This window comes from Bufo gargarizans, chromosome 1, assembly GCF_014858855.1.
Source record: "Bufo gargarizans isolate SCDJY-AF-19 chromosome 1, ASM1485885v1, whole genome shotgun sequence".
Lineage (NCBI taxonomy): Eukaryota > Metazoa > Chordata > Amphibia > Anura > Bufonidae > Bufo > Bufo gargarizans.
In genome coordinates, this window is record NC_058080.1 from 221,740,299 (window position 1) to 221,761,528 (window position 21,230).

The window sequence follows — 21,230 nt, forward strand, 5'->3', positions numbered from 1 at the left end:
TTAGGTGCAAGATAAAATGCTTTCCTCTTTGTAGGGATGCTTGTAAACTTCGCCCTAAAGTCTATGGCATTAATTGACAAATGGCACTAACTGAGAAAAACATAACGCAGCCAGATAGAAATCTTAGATTGCTGCAAAACTTGGCATGCAAATATGTCTCATGCTGATATGTAAACGATGTAAGGTGTGGTTTGATTAGACACAGTGCCTTGCCACTCTCAGAAGCTACTTATGGGTAGTGTAGTGACTGATCGTTGACTGCTAGACATATCTCTACAACACACTCAAAGTCATTTTGCTTAGTTCATAGTCTTTGAAAGAGTGAGCAACATTGGACTGAAATAAGCTCACTGTCTACCATCTTAGGCTACTTTCACATTAGCGTTCGGGGCTCTGCTTGTGAGTTCCGTTTAAAGGCTCTCACAAGCGGCCCGAACGGATCCGTCCAGCCCTAATGCATTCTGAGTGGATGCGGATCCGCTCAGAATGCATCAGTCTGGCAGCGTTTGGCCTCCGCTCTGCTCAGCAGGCGGACACCTGAACGGATCCGTCCAGACTTACAATGTAAGTCAATGGGGACGGATCCGACACAATATGGCTCAATTTTCAAACGGATCCGTCCCCCATTGACTTTCAATGTAAAGTCTGGACGGATCCGTCTGAAGCTACTTTCACACTTAGAATTTTTTCTACAATATAATGCAGACGGATCCGTTCTGAACGGATCCCATCGTCTGCATTATATGAGCAGATCCATCTGGGCAGACCCCAGACGGATCCGCTCTGAACGCAAGTGTGAAAGTAGCCTAAGCCTTTCTTACCTAGCTCTTAGGATGTTTTGGGAGCAGCTGTTACATGAACTCACCTACACACGCCTTGAAAAGGCCCAGAAAGACCACCTGTAGAGGTTAGTAAATGTTCTGGTGAACTAGCAAGTGAGAGGATGTGCCTAGTGTATGCTGCTTACAAGCAGCTCAGAAGAGAATCCTCTATGTGGATCCAGGAAAACACCATTCCTGTGTGATTTAAAGCTGCCAGAAAAGCAACCTTGATAAGAATTAAGCTCTGAAGGAAAGAAGCATTGAATATTTGCAGAAGGTTGAGGACCATAAAGGGACAGTGTCTGAATGTTATAAACAGTAAAGGTAACACGCTTGCATCTTTGGACTTTACTGCACGTGGTTAGGGTTAATTACTTCCGACAACTGCCATGCTGCTAAGATGGACTGGCTATCTGATCAAAGCTGCACCCAATCTAGGAACTGCAGACATATAGAGCAAGGAGTTGTACACCTTTAATCATTTAGGAAGATTACATTGTATACCTAGAGAGAGACTTAGAGGGACTATCATAATTGTTATTCCCTATAAAAAGCCATTTAGGAGACATCTGCCTTGTGAAATACTTGGCAACGGTGCCTACTACTTGTATTTGCACTGTGACACCCATCATCTATCCATTAAAAGAGAGACTTTATTTTACGTGTACCATCATCTGGTTATTGTTCTCCAGACCCTAAATGGGTCCTCTTGCTCTGTGAACATAGGGTTATGCCCCTCTCCATTCCTTGCGTGCGTGGCCTGGGGGAGCACTGGAACAGGGGTTAGCCACCATTAAAGGGAACCTGTCACCTGGATTTTGGGTATAGAGCCAAGGACATGGGCTGCTAGATGGCCACTAGCACATCTGCAATACCCAGTCCCCATAGCTCTGTGTGCTTTTATTGTGTAAAAAAAAACGATTTGATACATATGCAAATTACCCTGAGATGAGTCCTGTCCCTGACTCATCTCACGTACAGGACTCATCTCAGGTTAATTTGCATATGTATCAAATCGTTTTTTTACACAATAAAAGCACACAGAGCTATGGGGACTGGGTATTATGGATGTGCTAGTGGCCATCTAGCAGCCCATGTCCTCGGCTCTATACACATAATCCCAGTGACAGGTTCCCTTTAAGTACTACAACACCCCCTATTTGCCATTGCCTTCCCCTACAGGCCTGCTCAATTACAGCAATTCCTTCTTGGTGCCTTATAATTTTTTGTCAACGAGTGTAGTTTAGTAGGATTTACAAAGCAGTGCCATGGTAAAAATCCACATGTATTTTAGGGCATGTCAAATATCACTAATTTGTTGCAGATTCCCCAAGGAACTATTGGGTCGTGTCCATTCTATTGAAATGGGGATGCAAGTGATTGCATATGGCTGGTCACTTGTTTTTGCTTTTGACTGTATGTATGGTGGTGTGGTTGCCTCAGTTTTGCTCTTGCACCCTAGCCACCTATCTTTTCAAGGTTGTTTATATATAGCTGGACCCTACTCTCACTGAATTTATTTGAGGCCTACTTTATATTAGGTTCCTATTTATATGAGGTCATATTTTCGTGGTAAATGGACACAAATGATTTTGGTAAAAATATCTGCCAAGATCTCATATTAATTTACCATATTTTTGGACTATAAGATGCAGTTTTTAGCAAGAAAATAAAAAAACTGCCAAAAAAAAACCTGCCACCTGTGTATTTAATGAAGCTTGGGGCCTCCTGTGACATATAGTTGACCCGCTCACTGGACCTGTAAGTACACACACATATACTGGACATGTAAACTAAATGTATACTTACCATTAACACCAGATACAGGATTTTCTGATCTTGCTTCTGTACGTTCTAAAAAAGTTAAAGGCAAAAAATGTACATTAGTTTACCTTCAAAGGCATAGTTAACTGTCTGATGGCAGATGTTTTCATTATAATCACATCAGAATGTGGAAGTTTGTTTTCTCTTTAAGGAAATTAAACTCAAAATTTAAATGTTTAAGGTAATTTTTTTGTATTATCAGAAGCCACTGATTGCAAGTGATTTAGTATGTAAAGATCCTTACTATTTAGGACTATAGAAATGTAGAGCTCAGGCCACAGTGCAAAGTCTGTTAACAGGGTCCTCATCTACCATAGGCCACTTAAAATACTTGTGTCTTCTTATGTGTCAAGGGGCCTCTGTACCTCCTCGGCAGTAGGGCTTGGGGACAACTGCTACCTCAGCACTCCCTGTAGCTACCAGTCAGGCTGTATGTGAGTTCAAACTGACAAAATTATTTAATGAATGCATCACATATATTTATATTGACAGTTGGAACACCTCTTTCAATTGGTAAATTGTAAAACTCCCTCTGATTGGCTATGCAAATGAGGTAAGCAGGGATTAGTTCAAGAGCTTGGCTGGGAGGCAGATGGGTGTGGCCATTGTCACAGAGAGATTCAAACCATGACAGTCCTGATGGTTTCCAACGTTACTGGCATGACAAGCAGATCCCACCTGAGATGTTTTCTACGCGCCACAGTGGAGGGGGCGCCATAATGGTCTGGCGTGCTTTTTCCTTCAGTGGAACAATGGAGCTTCGGGAAGTGCAGGGGCGTCAAACGGCCACTGGTTATGTCCAGATGTTGCAGAGAGCATTCCTCATGACTGAGGGCCCTTGTCTGTGTGGTAACGACTGGGTTTTTCGACAGGACAACGCTACAGGACACAAGGGACTTCTTCCAGGAGAATAACATCACTCTTTTGGCCCATCCTGCATGTTCCCCTGATCTAAATCCAAATGAGAACCTCTGGGGATGGATGGCAAAGGAAGTTTACAAAAATGGACAACAGTTCCAGACAGTAGATGGCCTTTGTGCGGCCGGCTTTACCACTTGGAGAAATGTTCCCACTCACCTCATGGAAACGCTTGCATCAAGCATGCCGAAATGAATTTTTGAAGTGATCAACAATAATGGCGGAGCTACTCATTACTGAGTTCATGTTTGGAAGTTGGATTTCTGTTTTGGGGGGGGGGGGGGGTTTAGTTTTTTTTTGGGAGGTGTGGTCCTAAACTTTTGATCAGCTGAAAAACAGCCTGTTTCAGTTTATTCGTTGTTTTCATTAAATTGAATGCTCAAAAAATGTTTTGTCTCACTCCCATTTCTTCTTGTTGCACGTTGAAGCTCTACTTGGAACCTTGTTAAGATCCAGCCATGCTAAATATGATTTTTTGCCATTTTTCAAGTGGTCTTAAACTTTTGATCAGGACTGTATATATAGCTGGACCCTACTTTCACTGAATTCATTTGAGGCCTACTTTATATTAGGTTCCTATTTATATGAGGTCATCTTTTCGTGGTAGATGGACACAAATGATTTTGATAAAAATATCTGCCAAGACCTCATATTAATTTACCATATTTTTGGACTATGTTGACAACTATAAGATGCAGTTTTTAGCAAGAAAAAAAAATTATGCCAAAAACTACCTGCGTCTTATAGCTTGCAGTCAAGGTAGTATAGCAGTGTCAAACCTCCTAATCAATTAGAGAGAGGTGTGAGTCTTATGGTCTGGTGCATCTGAAAAATATAGGCATATATGCAGAGTGCTGTTGCATTGTTGGTTCACTTGTCTAAATGAAGACATATGGCTAGGGTCACTTGTTGATCAGTGGGAATCCAAATGCCATAACCCCCACTGATCCTCAGAGGTGTAAAACTGTGGATTCTTTAAAGATTTCAATTGAGCTATGTTACAGGGCAGAGAAAAAGCTGAAAGGGCTTCTGCACTGTTCTTGGGATTAACAAGCATCCTAGAGTATCGTATTCTAGGACAGAGAAGCATTTAGGGTAAAATATATGATATTAATAAATTTTGGGGCCTCGTGTGACATATACAGTCATGTGAAAAAATTAGGACACCCTTTGAAAGCATGTGGTTTTTTGTAACATTTTTAATAAAAGGTTATTTCATCTCCGTTTCAACAATACAGAGAGATTAAAGTAATCCGACTAAACAAAGAAAACTGAAGAAAAGTCTTTTCAAGATCTTCTGTAAATGTCATTCTACAAAAATGCCTATTCTAACTGAGGAAAAAGATAGGACACCCTTGCCCCTAATAGCGAGTGTTACCTCCTTTGGCTGAAATAACTGCAGTGAGACGGTTCTTGTAGCCATCTACCAGTCTTCGACATCGGTCTGAGGAAATTTTACCCCACTCCTCAATGCAGAACTTTTTCAGCTGTGAGATGTTTGAGGGGTTTCTTGCACGTACAGCCCTTTTCAAGTCACCCCACAGCATCTCAATGGGATTCAAATCTGGACTTTGACTTGGCCATTCCAGGACTCTCCATTTCTTCTTTTTCAGCCAATCTTTGGTTGATTTACTAGTATGTTTTGGGTCATTGTCATGTTGCATGGTCCAGTTCCGCTTCAGCTTTAATTTTCTAACTGATGGTCTCACATGTTCTTCAAGCACCTTCTGATACACAGTAGAATTCATCGTGGATTCTATGATGGTGAGCTGACCAGGTCCTGCTGCAGCAAAGCAGCCCCAAACCATGACACTTCCACCTCCATGCTTCACAGTTGGTATGAGGTTCTTTTCTTGGAATGCTGTGTTTGGTTTACGCCAAACATGTCCTCTGCTGTTGTGTCCAAATAATTCAATTTTGGACTCATCTGTCCAAAGAACATTATTCCAGAAGTCCTGGTCTTTGTCAACTTTATCTCTGGCAAATGTCAGTCTGGCCTCGATGTTTCTCTTGGAAAGCAAAGGTTTCCTCCTTGCACACCTCCCATGCAAGTTAAACTTGTACAGTCTCTTTCTGATTGTAGAGGCATGTACTTCTACATCAACAGTAGCCAGAGCCTGCTGTAGTTCTCGAGATGACACTTTAGGGTTTTTGGAGACCTCTTTTAGCATCTTGCGGTCTGCTCTTGGGGTGAACTTGCTGGGGCGACCAGTCCTGGGCATGTTGGCAGTTGTTTTGAAAGCCCTCCACTTGTAGACTATCTTCCGGACAGTGGAATGGCTGATTTCAAAATCTTTTGAGATCTTTTTAAATCCCTTCCCAGACTCATAGGCTGCTACAATCTTTTTTCTGAAGTCCTCTGACAGCTCTTTTGCTCTCACCATGGTGCTCACTCTCACTTCAACAGTCAGGAGCACACCAAACTAAATGTCTGAGGTTTAAATAGGGCAAGCCTCATTCAACATGCAGAGTAACGATCTACTAATTATGTGCACCTGGTGTGATATACCTGTGTGAGATCTGAGCCAATTTAAGAGGGAATACATGTGAGGGTGTCCTATCTTTTTCCTCAGTTAGAATAGGCATTTTTGTAGAATGACATTTACAGAAGATCTTGAAAAGACTTTTCTTCAGTTTTCTTTGTTTAGTTGGATTACTTTAATCTCTCTGTATTGTTGAAACGGAGATGAAATAACCTTTTATTAAAAATGTTACAAAAAACCACATGCTTTCAAAGGGTGTCCTAATTTTTTCACATGACTGTAGTTGACCCGCTCACTGGACCTGTAAGTACACACACATATACTGGACATGTAAACTAAATGTATACTTACCATTAACACCAGATACAGGTTTTTCTGATCTTGCGTCTGTACGTTCTAAAAAAGTTAAAGGCAAAAAATGTACATTAGTTTACCTTCAAAGGCATAGTTAACTGTCTAATGGCAGATGTTTTCATTATAATCACATCAGAATGTGGAGTTTTTTTTCTTTCTTATTCTTAAAGGAAATTAAACTTAAAATGTAAATGTTCTTCAAGGTAATTTTTTGTAATATCAGAAGCCACGGATTGCAAGTGATTTAGTATGTAAAGATCCTTACTATTTAGGACTATAGAAATGTAGAGCTCAGGCCACAGTGCAAAGTCTGTTAACAGGGTCCTCATCTACTATAGGCCGCTTAAAATACTTGTGTCTTCTTATGTGGCAAGGGGCCTCTGTACCTCCTCGGCAGTAGGGCTTGGGGACAACTGCTACCTCAGCACTCCCTGTAGCTACTCCATTGATTGCAGTTCGGCAAGTTCCTAGTACACCTTTTTGGTGTCATGGCTTGAAAGTTTGTATTAATCAAAACTGACCATGATAAGTGTAAGATACTACTATTTCATAATAACCAGCCGTAGAACTGACATAAACCTCAATTACTTCCTATGTATCTATGTATACAAATGCGGGGACGTTTGTAACTTGCTAAACACACACACTGTTGTCTTGCTGTAGATATGTATGGCACTCCCGCTGTGCCTGTAGGCACAGAAATCGTGGTGACGATATGGCATGTGTGGTATCACTGTTCAAAACTTGCCACGTGACATGTTTCGTTAGATAACTGGTGGCTTCAGGTGTTGTCAGGCAATCGCTACCAATTGCGCCACGGCTTTTAAGCATTCTCCCCTGACTTTATTATATTGACTTCCGAGAGATATACATAGCTGTCAGTCACTAATAGTTTGGCAAGGGGTGTTCTAAAGTTTAAAAAAAGAGAGTTTAATGTATAAATTACAAGTTTTACTGAATCTTTCCACAAACTATGGATCAATCTGCCTAGAAATTAGGTCCATGCACACGACTGTCTTAGTTTTTTTGATTCGCACATTGACAGTTGGACCCATTATTTTCATTAAGTCCATGGTACTTTTTGCATCGTATGTCCTTTCCGGACCGAATCTCTATTTTGTAGATCCGTGATTTGTGGACCACAAAATGGATACGGTCATGTGCATTTTGTGGTGACAGGTCCTCTTTAAAGAGGACCTGTCACCACAAAATTCTGTGCAATCTGAAAGCACCATGTTATAGAGCAGTAGGAGCTAAGCAGATTGATATATAGTTTTATGGGAAAACATTTAGTAAAACCTGTGATTTACAGTATTTTTCTGACTATGCACTATGCACTCCCCCCCTCCCCCAAAGTGAGGGGAAAGTGGCAGTGCACCTTATAGCCCAAATGCTAATGACCGCCATTGTCAAGGAACCATGAACCAGACGTACAACAAGAGATACGTGGAAATAAGAAGGCTTTATTGCAAATCAAGCTGTAAGCAAAAGTCCAAACGGATGGCTAAACCGGAGCAGGGTCTTGCGAAGCCAGAGGTCAGGAGCCAGAAGGGTAGTCAGACGAAGCCAGGATCAGGAACCAGAAGGGTAGTCAGACGAAGCCAGGATCAGGAACCAGCGGGGTAGTCAGACGAGGCCAGGATCAGGAACCAGAAGCAGCAGCAGTCTTAGAAGCATGTGCACACAGGAGGACCAAGCAAGGAACTGAAGCCACAGACCTCCTATATATATGAGCTAGGCATCCAGCTCCTCCCAGTGGGAAGGAGAAGCCGCAGGGTGGGAGGCTACAAGAAACCCAGAAACCAAGATGGCCGCCAGCACATGTCAAACGAAGGAGAACAGCAAGAAGGTAAGACCATGACAGTACCTCCCCCTCAAGGGCCCCTCCTCCGCGGAGTAAGGAACGGTTTCTGAGGGAAGCGTGCGTGGAAGGCTCGGAGCAAGGCAGGAGCATGGACATCTGCGGAGGGAACCCAGGAACGCTCCTCTGGACCATAACCACGCCAATGGACCAAAAACTGCAACCGACCGCGGACCAGGCGTGAGTCCAGGATATTGCTCACCTCATACTCCTCACGATTGCCCACTTGGACCGGACGAGGCCGAGGAACCGAGGAAGTGAAACGATTACACACCAATGGCTTCAACAGGGAGACATGAAACACGTTGGAGATCCGCATGCCAGGAGGAAGCGCAAGGGCATAGGCTACCGGGTTTACCCTGCGAAGCACTCGGAAGGGACCAACAAAGCGAGGCGCCAGCTTGGGAGTGGGCACTCGAAGGTTGAGGTTGCGGGTGGACAACCATACACGGTCTCCAACCTGGTAGGAAGGAGCGGGCGCTCGTCTGCGATCAGCCTGGAGTCTCTGGCGCTGCGCAGAGACCTCAAGGGACCTCTGGATCTGTACCCAAGAAGCACGTAGGACGGAAAGGTGATCCTCCACAGCCGGAATATCCTGGGGAGAGAATACCTCCGGTAACACGGCAGGAACCCATAATTGGCCATGAAGGGAGACGTCCCAGAGGAAGAGTTCACCGCCGTGTTCCTGGCAAACTCAGCCCAAGGCAGGAGGTCAACCCAATTGTCTTGGTGATCGGAGACATAGCAACAAAGGAATTGCTCCAAGGCCTGATTGGATCGTTCTGCGGCCCCATTGGACTGAGGGTGGTAGGCCGAGGAGAAAGAGAGATGAATCCCCAACTGGGAGCAAAAGGCGCGCCAGAACCTGGACACAAACTGACTCCCCCGATCCGACACAATCTCCTTGGGCAAACCGTGCAACCGGAAGACCTCCCTGGCGAAAATCGTGGCCAACTCTTGTGCAGAGGGTAACTTCTTGAGAGGAACACAGTGGCACATTTTGGAAAACCGATCCACAATCATGAGAATGACCGTATGGCCTCGGGATGCAGGGAGGTCCACAATGAAATCCATCCCCAGGTGTGACCATGGGCGCTCCCCGGTGGCTATGGGTTGCAAAAGGCCCAACGGAAGGTGCCGAGGGGACTTACTCTGGGCACAAACGGAGCATGCCGCTACATATGCGGCGATGTCGGAATGTAGAGAAGGCCACCAGAACAGACGTGAAACAGCCCAGGACAGCTGATTCTTTCCAGGATGCCCCGCGGCCTTGGAGTTATGGTAGGTTCGCAACAACCGAGTGCGCAACTCCTCAGGCACAAAACATCTGCCGTTGGGTCTCCCAGAGGGAGCACCAGATTGAGCCGCCAAAATCTGCTCACCCAGGGGAGAGGTCAGGCTGGTGCGAATGGCGGCCAGGATCTGATTCGGAGGTATGACCGAAGTCGGAATCGACTCCTCCCCGGACAGCTCGGAGTACTGCCGTGATAAGGCATCCGCTCTGATGTTCTTGGAACCGGGTAGGTAGGAGACCACGTAATTAAAACGTGACAAGAACAGAGCCCATCTGGCCTGACGTGGTGTCAATCTCAATCAGGAAAGAAATAAGAGACTCGAGCTCCAGTGGTAGGTCCTTAGCTGCAACCTCATCCTTCAAGGCATCCGAGAGACCATGAGAGAAAGCAGCGACCAGAGCCTCATTATTCCAGCCCACCTCTGCTGCCAGGGTACGAAACTCAATGGCGTATTCAGCTACGGATCGTGAACCCTGTCTGATGGACATAAGGAGCTTCGCAGCAGAGGCAGCACGAGCCGGCACATCGAATACCTTCCGAAGAGAAGCAACAAAACCAGAAAACTCGGCAACCACCGGATTGTTGTTCTCCCATAAAGGGCTGGCCCAGGCCAAGGCCTTGTCCGAGAGCAGCGAGATCAAGAAGCCCACCTTTGATCTCTCAGTAGGAAAGGCATGTGGCAGCAACTCGAAATAAATGCCCACCTGGTTAAGGAAACCTCGGCACTGAGTTGGCTCTCCCCCAAAGCGCTGTGGAAGGGGGGCAGAACCGGTCATACCCCGAGACACCGCAGGCGCAGCAACAGGTGTCGGGGTAGACTCTGGCGCAACAACCGGAGCGGCAGTAGGAGCGGGCCCAGGAGCGACAACCGACCCATCGGCAACGGAAGCGAAATGAGCCGTGCGTTCAAGCAGGGTTTGCAACGCCACAGCGAACCGACCCAACAGGTGATCCTGCTGATCAAGTCTGGCAACCAGCGTAGGTAGCGAGGATGGCCCTGTACCGTCAGAATTCATGGCTTGGTCCTAATGTCAAGGAACCATGAACCAGACGTACAACAAGAGATACGTGGAAATAAGAAGGCTTTATTGCAAATCAAGCTGTAAGCAAAAGTCCAAACGGATGGCTAAACCGGAGCAGGGTCTTGCGAAGCCAGAGGTCAGGAGCCAGAAGGGTAGTCAGACGAAGCCAGGATCAGGAACCAGAAGGGTAGTCAGACGAAGCCAGGATCAGGAACCAGCGGGGTAGTCAGACGAGGCCAGGATCAGGAACCAGAAGCAGCAGCAGTCTTAGAAGCATGTGCACACAGGAGGACCAAGCAAGGAACTGAAGCCACAGACCTCCTATATATATGAGCTAGGCATCCAGCTCCTCCCAGTGGGAAGGAGAAGCCGCAGGGTGGGAGGCTACAAGAAACCCAGAAACCAAGATGGCCGCCAGCACATGTCAAACGAAGGAGAACAGCAAGAAGGTAAGACCATGACAGTACCTCCCCCTCAAGGGCCCCTCCTCCGCGGAGTAAGGAACGGTTTCTGAGGGAAGCGTGCGTGGAAGGCTCGGAGCAAGGCAGGAGCATGGACATCTGCGGAGGGAACCCAGGAACGCTCCTCTGGACCATAACCACGCCAATGGACCAAAAACTGCAACCGACCGCGGACCAGGCGTGAGTCCAGGATATTGCTCACCTCATACTCCTCACGATTGCCCACTTGGACCGGACGAGGCCGAGGAACCGAGGAAGTGAAACGATTACACACCAATGGCTTCAACAGGGAGACATGAAACACGTTGGAGATCCGCATGCCAGGAGGAAGCGCAAGGGCATAGGCTACCGGGTTTACCCTGCGAAGCACTCGGAAGGGACCAACAAAGCGAGGCGCCAGCTTGGGAGTGGGCACTCGAAGGTTGAGGTTGCGGGTGGACAACCATACACGGTCTCCAACCTGGTAGGAAGGAGCGGGCGCTCGTCTGCGATCAGCCTGGAGTCTCTGGCGCTGCGCAGAGACCTCAAGGGACCTCTGGATCTGTACCCAAGAAGCACGTAGGACGGAAAGGTGATCCTCCACAGCCGGAATATCCTGGGGAGAGAATACCTCCGGTAACACGGCAGGAACCCATAATTGGCCATGAAGGGAGACGTCCCAGAGGAAGAGTTCACCGCCGTGTTCCTGGCAAACTCAGCCCAAGGCAGGAGGTCAACCCAATTGTCTTGGTGATCGGAGACATAGCAACAAAGGAATTGCTCCAAGGCCTGATTGGATCGTTCTGCGGCCCCATTGGACTGAGGGTGGTAGGCCGAGGAGAAAGAGAGATGAATCCCCAACTGGGAGCAAAAGGCGCGCCAGAACCTGGACACAAACTGACTCCCCCGATCCGACACAATCTCCTTGGGCAAACCGTGCAACCGGAAGACCTCCCTGGCGAAAATCGTGGCCAACTCTTGTGCAGAGGGTAACTTCTTGAGAGGAACACAGTGGCACATTTTGGAAAACCGATCCACAATCATGAGAATGACCGTATGGCCTCGGGATGCAGGGAGGTCCACAATGAAATCCATCCCCAGGTGTGACCATGGGCGCTCCCCGGTGGCTATGGGTTGCAAAAGGCCCAACGGAAAGAGCTGAGGGGACTTACTCTGGGCACAAACGGAGCATGCCGCTACATATGCGGCGATGTCGGAACGTAGAGAAGGCCACCAGAACAGACGTGAAACAGCCCAGGACAGCTGATTCTTTCCAGGATGCCCCGCGGCCTTGGAGTTATGGTAGGTTCGCAACAACCGAGTGCGCAACTCCTCAGGCACAAAACATCTGCCGTTGGGTCTCCCAGAGGGAGCACCAGATTGAGCCGCAAAAATCTGCTCACCCAGGGGAGAGGTCAGGCTGGTGCGAATGGCGGCCAGGATCTGATTCGGAGGTATGACCGAAGTCGGAATCGACTCCTCCCCGGACAGCTCGGAGTACTGCCGTGATAAGGCATCCGCTCTGATGTTCTTGGAACGGGTAGGTAGGAGACCACGTAATTAAAACGTGACAAGAACAGAGCCCATCTGGCCTGACGTGGTGTCAATCTCAATCAGGAAAGAAATAAGAGACTCGAGCTCCACTGGTAGGTCCTTAGCTGCAACCTCATCCTTCAAGGCATCCGAGAGACCATGAGAGAAAGCAGCGACCAGAGCCTCATTATTCCAGCCCACCTCTGCTGCCAGGGTACGAAACTCAATGGCGTATTCAGCTACGGATCGTGAACCCTGTCTGATGGACATAAGGAGCTTCGCAGCAGAGGCAGCACGAGCCGGCACATCGAATACCTTCCGAAGAGAAGCAACAAAACCAGAAAACTCGGCAACCACCGGATTGTTGTTCTCCCATAAAGGGCTGGCCCAGGCCAAGGCCTTGTCCGAGAGCAGCGAGATCAAGAAGCCCACCTTTGATCTCTCAGTAGGAAAGGCATGTGGCAGCAACTCGAAATAAATGCCCACCTGGTTAAGGAAACCTCGGCACTGAGTTGGCTCTCCCCCAAAGTGCTGTGGAAGGGGGGCAGAACCGGTCATACCCCGAGACACCGCAGGCGCAGCAACAGGTGTCGGGGTAGACTCTGGCGCAACAACCGGAGCGGCAGTAGGAGCGGGCCCAGGAGCGACAACCGACCCATCGGCAACGGAAGCGAAATGAGCCGTGCGTTCAAGCAGGGTTTGCAACGCCACAGCGAACCGACCCAACAGGTGATCCTGCTGATCAAGTCTGGCAACCAGCGTAGGTAGCGAGGATGGCCCTGTACCGTCAGAATTCATGGCTTGGTCCTAATGTCAAGGAACCATGAACCAGACGTACAACAAGAGATACGTGGAAATAAGAAGGCTTTATTGCAAATCAAGCTGTAAGCAAAAGTCCAAACGGATGGCTAAACCGGAGCAGGGTCTTGCGAAGCCAGAGGTCAGGAGCCAGAAGGGTAGTCAGACGAAGCCAGGATCAGGAACCAGAAGGGTAGTCAGACGAAGCCAGGATCAGGAACCAGCGGGGTAGTCAGACGAGGCCAGGATCAGGAACCAGAAGCAGCAGCAGTCTTAGAAGCATGTGCACACAGGAGGACCAAGCAAGGAACTGAAGCCACAGGCCTCCTATATATATGAGCTAGGCATCCAGCTCCTCCCAGTGGGAAGGAGAAGCCGCAGGGTGGGAGGCTACAAGAAACCCAGAAACCAAGATGGCCGCCAGCACATGTCAAACGAAGGAGAACAGCAAGAAGGTAAGACCATGACAGCCATCCAGTATGGAAGCGGCCATCAGCATGCGGGAGGTGTCGTGAGTGGTGAGGGAAGCGCTGCGCTGCTCTACTCACCTTCCCTGGTCTTCCTTCTGGCCCCGCTCTGCATTGTGTTCAGACTGCATACAGCACCAGGACATACTGCACCTAGGTGCGCACTAAGTCCTAGTGCTGTGAGACGTCAGGTCACAGTACAGAGTGGGCTGGAAGGAGACCAGGGAGACATGAGTGGGTGGCAGCACCAGCTGGAGAAAGTGAGGTAAGTTTATTTATTTTTTACATGTGATCTGAGGCTGATGGGGTCTGATCTGAGGCTGATGGGGTCTGATCTGAGGCTGATGGGGTCTGATCTGAGGCTGATGGGGTCTGATTTGAGTCTGATGGAGGCTGGGGGATCTGATGGGGGACTGATCTGACACTGATGGAGGTTGGGGGGTCTGATATGAGGCTGATGGACCTTGGGGTCTGAGGGTCAAATCTGAGGTCTGATGGAGCTTGGGGGTCTGATTATGGGGCCTGATCTGAGGTCTGATGAAGAATAGGTGTCTGATTTGGGGGTCTGATGAGGATTGGAGGTCTGATCTGACGTCTGATAAAAATTATGTTTTTCCTATTTTCCTCCTCTGAATCCTTGGTGCGTCTTATAATTCTGTGTTTTATGGTCCAAATAATACAGTATACATTTATGTCTCTGCTTTTTCCACTTCCTATAAAGAGCTTTCAGTGACTGACAGCTATCTCTCTATGCACACTTATACACACAATGCTATTAATCACTGATAACTCCTCCCTCCTGTACCGATAAGTTTTCACAGGGCTGCACAAAAGCAAAGATATACATGTATAAATTACAAGTTTTACTGAATCTTTCCCCCCAAAAATATATATTGATCAGCTTCTCCTGTTCTAAAACATGTGGGTTCATTTACCAAACTGCTGTAAAGTAAAACTGGCTTAGTCATGGCAACCAATCCAATTCCACCTTTCATTTTTGACAGCTCCTTTGGAAAATGAAAGGAGAAGTCTGATTGGTTGCTATTGCAAACTAAGCCAGTTCTACTTTACACCTGTCTCATAAATGACCCCAATGGTGCCTTCAGATTGCATTGCATTTTGTGGTGACAGGTCCTCTTTAAAGCTCCTAACTATGGTGCCTTTGTATTACTGAGGTGTGTTGTCACCGAGGCCACAAGAAATTAAACACTGATTTATTTAACATGATGATTTGGAATGACTTTGTTTTATTTTCTACTTTAAATCATACAATTTGGATCTAACCCAACATACTGTAACCGATACAGTCTTTTGACCTGTTCACAGCCTGCACTTGGCATCGCTATGAGTGCCCATATTAAGTAACTCAGTAGTACGCCATGTTGCAACTGTTTGGAAAATGTGATATATCCTAGTCCCTTCTATTGCAATACAGTGAGTGTTTTTGGCAGGCATACTGCAATCATTTCTTATGCCAGTATGTATGTGTACCATTTTTATGAATAAGCCTCATAACCCGAGCTTAAAACAGGAGATTTAATTATGTACCTCTAGTTCCTGGGGACTATATGCTTATTTTACCTTTGCAGCCGACCTCATCTTCTCCACTGATACAGTCCACTTCACCATTGCACTCATAGTCCAGGGGAATACATATATCTGACTTACAGTGAAAAGCACCTTTGCACTCTGTAATGGCATAATACAATAAATAAAATAGGACTATAAATGTATGACCCTGAAATAGAAAAACGGCATAAGGCAAATAAGACATAAGGGTCAGTGCACAACAATGTATTTCTTATGCGCATGCACTGCCGCTCCATTTATCTCCATGGGAGTTCCTAAGATAGTTGAGTACAGTGCTCGGCTATTTCCAGAACTCCCATAGAGATGAGTGGAGCGGCAGTGCACATGCTCGACCTGCAGCTCTGTTCTCGTGATCATGGAAGTCCCTGTGGATAGGGAATCGTTTGTTACAATTGGAATACCCCTTTAATAGGTTTGTATTTTCTGTTGCTTATTTAGCACCAACTCATTGCTGTACACAGTTTGGGACCACTACTGTATCTCACACATACTAGAGGCAATTTCACAGGAGCCTTTGTGGGGAGAAACGAGGGTACCTGGTGGAAACCCACGCAAACACTGGGAAAAAAATCAAACTCCATACATATGTTGTCCTTGGATAGATTTGAGCTCAAAATCCAATCGCTTTGTGATAACCACCAAATCACCATACTAGTAAGGGCGGATATTTGCTGAGATACTTGCTACAGATTTAATGAAACGCTGAGTATTCTCTTGTCTATATCCATCTATATTGTAATCCAGCCATCTAATGATGAATGTGCCCTGATTATTTTATCTATTCATGTCGCATGCATGTGCCATGAGACACGTGACATGTGAGACGGTGCTTGGAGACACCACTGATTGTAATGACAGGTTCTAAGCAGGACTATTAAATTCAGGGTTTCTTCGAACTGAGCACTAAGAAGACTCTTGGTTACAGAAATAGCAAAAAGGTGTCCACTAATATTATCTAGCTTTATGTCTTCATTAAATGTAAGAAGATAGGTATGCTATGTGATTTCTACGTCATAGTTACCTGTACAGCAGAGTTCATCACTGAGGTCTCCACAGTCATTTTGCCCATTACAGGTTTGATTACGAGCAATGCATTTTTTGTTGACACAAGTGAACTGATCTTGGCCACATTCTGCAATAAAACAATAGGGCATTTACTTATACATGTATACATGTATGTTTTTATTTAATGTGGGGGCTTTTCAAAAAACTGTATATACTATCTGATACATAAAATATTAACTTAAAATTCTGATAATCTAGAGAATCTTGAGAATACTGAGGCAGGGGCTGCTCTTGTGCAAAAGTGTGAGTCCTTGCCCTGTATTCTGTGGTTCTGTGCCAGCAAAACCACAGGAATAACATTTACACGCTGTTGTAAGACCCAGTGTCTAATCTGACCACACCTGCCACAGGTATCTGGAGCCATATGCAGTCAGCATGTATGGGTGTACGTGATCTGCAAGGATGGATTCATACCCAAATCGGTTGAGAGTGCCTTCCACATGGATGAGTGGGCCCAGAGAATGCCACGAAAACCTTCCCCAGACCATAAAACTGCCACTAGCAGCTTGTGTTTTTCCAGCAATGGTTGCAGGGTGTTTGTTCTCTAATGTTTCTCGCCTGTGTCGTTTTAGACACACGTCTGGTAGCCCCCTGGTTCATTTTGGTGGTGAAGTGCTCCGCTGTAGGGTGTTGGTCCACCCTCGTACACCTTTGTAGCCGACATTAACCTCTCACATCAATGGCACATGGTGCTCCAACGTTTCGACTTCGCTTATTCGTAGTGGTATATCACACACCTTATATGCCCACCGAGCCAGCTCACAATACGTGACTTCCTTCATAAGCTACATGCTCCTGACTTCAAAAGTAGGAAGTGGTCATAATAATGTGACTTGACTATATACATTTTTATATATATTTATATACAACATAACTACTGCGTGGGACAAAACTACTGTGTGGGGGAAATATGGGGGCATACTACTGTGTGGGGCACTTTGGAGGCATCACTACCTGTGTAGGGGCACTATGGGGGCATAACTACTGTGTGGGGGCAATATTAGGGCATAACTAATGCGTAGGAGCACTTTGGGGGCATAACTACTGTGTAGCCACACTATGGGGGCATAACGACTGTGTGAGGCCAATAAGAGGGCACGACTACTGTGTGGGCCAATGAGAGGGCATGACTACTGCATGGAGGCACTATGGGTGCATAACTACTGTATAGAGGCCCATTATGGGCATAACTACTCTGTGAAGACATCACTACTGTGTGTGGGGGGGGGGGGGGGCAGTAATGAGAAAAAATTACTGTGTGGGGGAACTAAGGGGACTGGTCTGAATTGGGCGTGTTTAGGTAGGCCTGCTGCTGAGTTATGTACTACTCTAAAACAATCCATTTTTTTGTTTAAACTGTGCTGTCCCAGCTATGTCTCTCATTTAGAATCCATCGTAATTGTACTGTGTTATGTCTGTTAACCACTATACCAGTATATATTACTGCCATCTAGTGACGATTGTTAAATTTGGTTTATGTAAGTTATCGATGGTTGTAATTCTATGTCATTCATCTTGTAACTCCTCCTGTTCTGTGAGCTCATATCAAGTGTCCTTAAATCTTTTCCTGTTTTTTAGACATGCATCACAGAGGTGGAGGGAAGATTTCTTTAAAATCCCTATGATCATTTCTCAAGGTACAATCAATAAATTAACTAAACGCATATTCATTGCATCTCCACCACTGGAATTCTACATGTAACTAGTGTAGCTAAGGGAATAATTATAGCGAGTTCACTATCTGTGATAGTGAACTATCCGCATTTCCTAGGGTGACTGCACCCCCTCTGATCCAAACCTACTGCATCATAGTCTAGTGTTCCGTACTCACAGCATCATGTCAGCAGGAACTCACAGCATCATAAATCACTATGATGCATTGAGTTCAGGTTACATTAGCAGTATTCAATCTGGGAAATGTGGCTTTCAACTTTCCCATGAATTCACATGCTTTTTTCTGAGCAGCACTGATGTTAGTGAGTGCCTTATTTAGACCTCAATACCTACCATGTGTCTCCTTATAACATGAAACACCAGCTCGCATATTGCTTGTACTTGTGCTCTTCTTAATACTGCATTCCGCCAGGGTGGTCTCAGATCCTCGGCATGTCACCTGAAGACACTCCAGCTGACTATCATCAGTCTCTGAGAGATCGTACTGTAAATCTTCACTGAAAGCACCTCTGGAAAAAAAGATTGAACAATAATATTCTATAAGAAGATATACTATTGCTGGTTGGGCAGGGGCCTTCTCACTTTTTGCTAAGTAAGGTTGTATTCACATGTTGTGCAGTGCAAAGCCGGTTTTTGTGGTAAACAGTTTTCCCCATTTAAATCGATTTTCCCATACATTGGAAATGCCATCACTTTTTGATCAGCGGGGATCAGATGAACCCGAGTAATGTTGAGGACAAAGCGGCCACAGCTGTATTCTCCGCTGCACATTCAACATCCTGGCCATGGGCTATGCAGGGAATTGCATGGGGTTGTAATGCATTTTCCTGCTCATCAAGGATCTTAAAGAATATAGTCCTATATCAAATCATACACTATACATTGATGTTGATCAGTATCATTTTGTAGTCCATTTTCAGAACTGCCATTCTCTAGAAACCAAACTAACACTGACAATTGTATCGTAACTTACTGGGAATATTGAAGTTGTCGGCAGGCTACATTGGCTTCTGTGATAGTCCATTTTTCAGGACACACAAAGAATTCACTCTTTTGGCTGGGTAATTTGATTTTTATAATACCCTTCTGTTTTGTTGGATTTTCATCTTTCAACAATGTTTCAAATGTGTCTAAAACATGAACAAAATAAATGTAAGGTTTTTATGTTATTAAGTAGGTGAAGTAACTCATCTGTCATATGTCAATTATTTTTAGTGTACACATACTAATACGGTTCTTCATGTAAATGTTAGTTTGAAAATGGTTTATCCAGGTTGCTTTTAATTATTATTTTTTAATTAGAAAGAAAATATTTCACACATTTCTATTGTCAGAGACTTAAAGGGTTTTTCTGAGATGTTAATACTGATGACCTATCCTCTCATCAGTGGGGGTCCAACACCCGGGGCACCGCCACAGCCTTCTCTCAGCTTTTCCTAGGCCGAGTGACGACACATTCATCGGTCACATGGCTTAGTCGCAGCTGAAGGGAATGAGGCTGAGCTGTGATACCAAGCACAGCCGCTATACAATGTACAATGTTGTGCTTGGTAAGCTGAGAGAAGGCAGCAGTGGTCACAGGAGCGCCGCTGCCTTCTCAAACAACTGATCGGCGGGGGTCCTGTTTGTCGGACCCCCACTGATCAGATAATGATGACCTATACTGCGGATAGGGCATCAGTATCAAAATCTTGGAAAACCTGTTTAAATGTATACTGGTAAATTACAAGTTTTATTGAATCTCTACCCACAAAACTATATACAGATCTGCTCAGCTCCTCCTGCTCTATACCATAGGTGTGCAATTCCTGGCAAACAGTTACAGGACTACGACACTAAACAGTGCAATTCCAGATAACATTATATTAGGGAATCACTAACTTTGCCATGTGTTTTTTTTTTTATGGTTACAATTATGATTAAGCTTCATTTGAGTGAGGGGACTAAATAAGTGAGTAGGGTAATACCCAGGGGGCCGGTGTCTAGCTTTGGACAGAGAGAATCCAAATAGTGACCAAGCTTTATAGTATCTAGTCCTTGGTGGTTCATAGTAGGTCTTCAGCCTGTACCACATACCTTTAATTTTAGTTTACTGTCACATAGCTATCTAGCCACTGAAAGCTATACTTCAGATATAGACTGGTTAACAGTATGCTTATTTAAACAGAACCCCCATAGTCATCAGTAATCATGTGGAGGACTCATAGACATAGAAATCTACAGTAATTAGCACACAACAGAGATTTTGATATTACCACCAACGCATGGAGTCGCTGAAGAAAACCTGTATTTTGGGTTGGTGCATTCTGCACTCTTTAACTGACAGTAGTTTATAAAGTTTTTCTTGCTTTCACTGCAGGCCCCTATGGTCATATTTCGAGGACATTGGTAAGGCAGCTTACAAATACATTTCCCATCCACACATCTCTGCCAGGGAGCACAAAATACTTTATGGCATGAATTGATAGTGTACTTCTCATCCCAGCATGTTTTCTGTGGCACGGTGCCCTGTAAAAGACAAGAAGATATGACTAAAATGTAATATATTAGCTATAGTTCCCATGCTGTGTACTATGCAGGCAGGGGTGCACCTCCAATGAGGCCAGGTGAGGCGGCGAGACCTAGAGACAAGCGGGGGCGGTGGCAGGGCGATGAGAAATGAGTGCTTCCATTGTGGAAGTGGGCAACTCTCTATATTCACTTGTATCACAGTATGCCTTTAACAGTAGGGAGCCATTTCAATTTTTGCCTCAGGCAGCAGAAAGACTAGGTGCACCCCTGTCTGCAGGGTTCCTTCAACCGCATATAAGAGTTGTGAATGTGATTCCCTTGCTATCATATGCCATCATAGTCAGATGTGCTCTTCATGACCTGCAAAAGATCTTTATTAAATAGATAAGAATAATAAAAAATGAGAATGCACAAGGCGACTGACAGATGTTAGATTGGTAATACCCATACATAGACATATCTCCTACACATGAACATATCTCCCAAACATATGCCAAACTAGGGTTAATAATTACAAATCCATACATGTGTATATGCCTCTATGCACATGCAGTACCCCAGAACAGGGTACTAC

At 45.6% G+C, this 21,230-nt stretch overlaps 1 protein-coding gene across 2 annotated transcripts in view; it reads right to left on the reverse strand.

The window, feature by feature from the left end:
* Window positions 1-21,230, reverse strand: part of CFI (complement factor I) — a 54,131-nt gene that overhangs the window by 17,834 nt on the left and 15,067 nt on the right. The window contains exons 2-8 of one of the 2 annotated variants that reach the window (XM_044301856.1): window positions 20,401-20,653; window positions 19,119-19,275; window positions 18,479-18,654; window positions 16,428-16,538; window positions 15,398-15,505; window positions 6,398-6,442; window positions 2,631-2,675 (exon numbers count right to left, since the gene is read on the reverse strand). In XM_044301856.1, the coding sequence (XP_044157791.1) occupies window positions 2,631-2,675; window positions 6,398-6,442; window positions 15,398-15,505; window positions 16,428-16,538; window positions 18,479-18,654; window positions 19,119-19,275; window positions 20,401-20,653 (895 nt within the window). The remainder of the gene's footprint in view (window positions 1-2,630; window positions 2,676-6,397; window positions 6,443-15,397; window positions 15,506-16,427; window positions 16,539-18,478; window positions 18,655-19,118; window positions 19,276-20,400; window positions 20,654-21,230) is intronic. The other variant, XM_044301864.1, reaches the window with a different exon arrangement.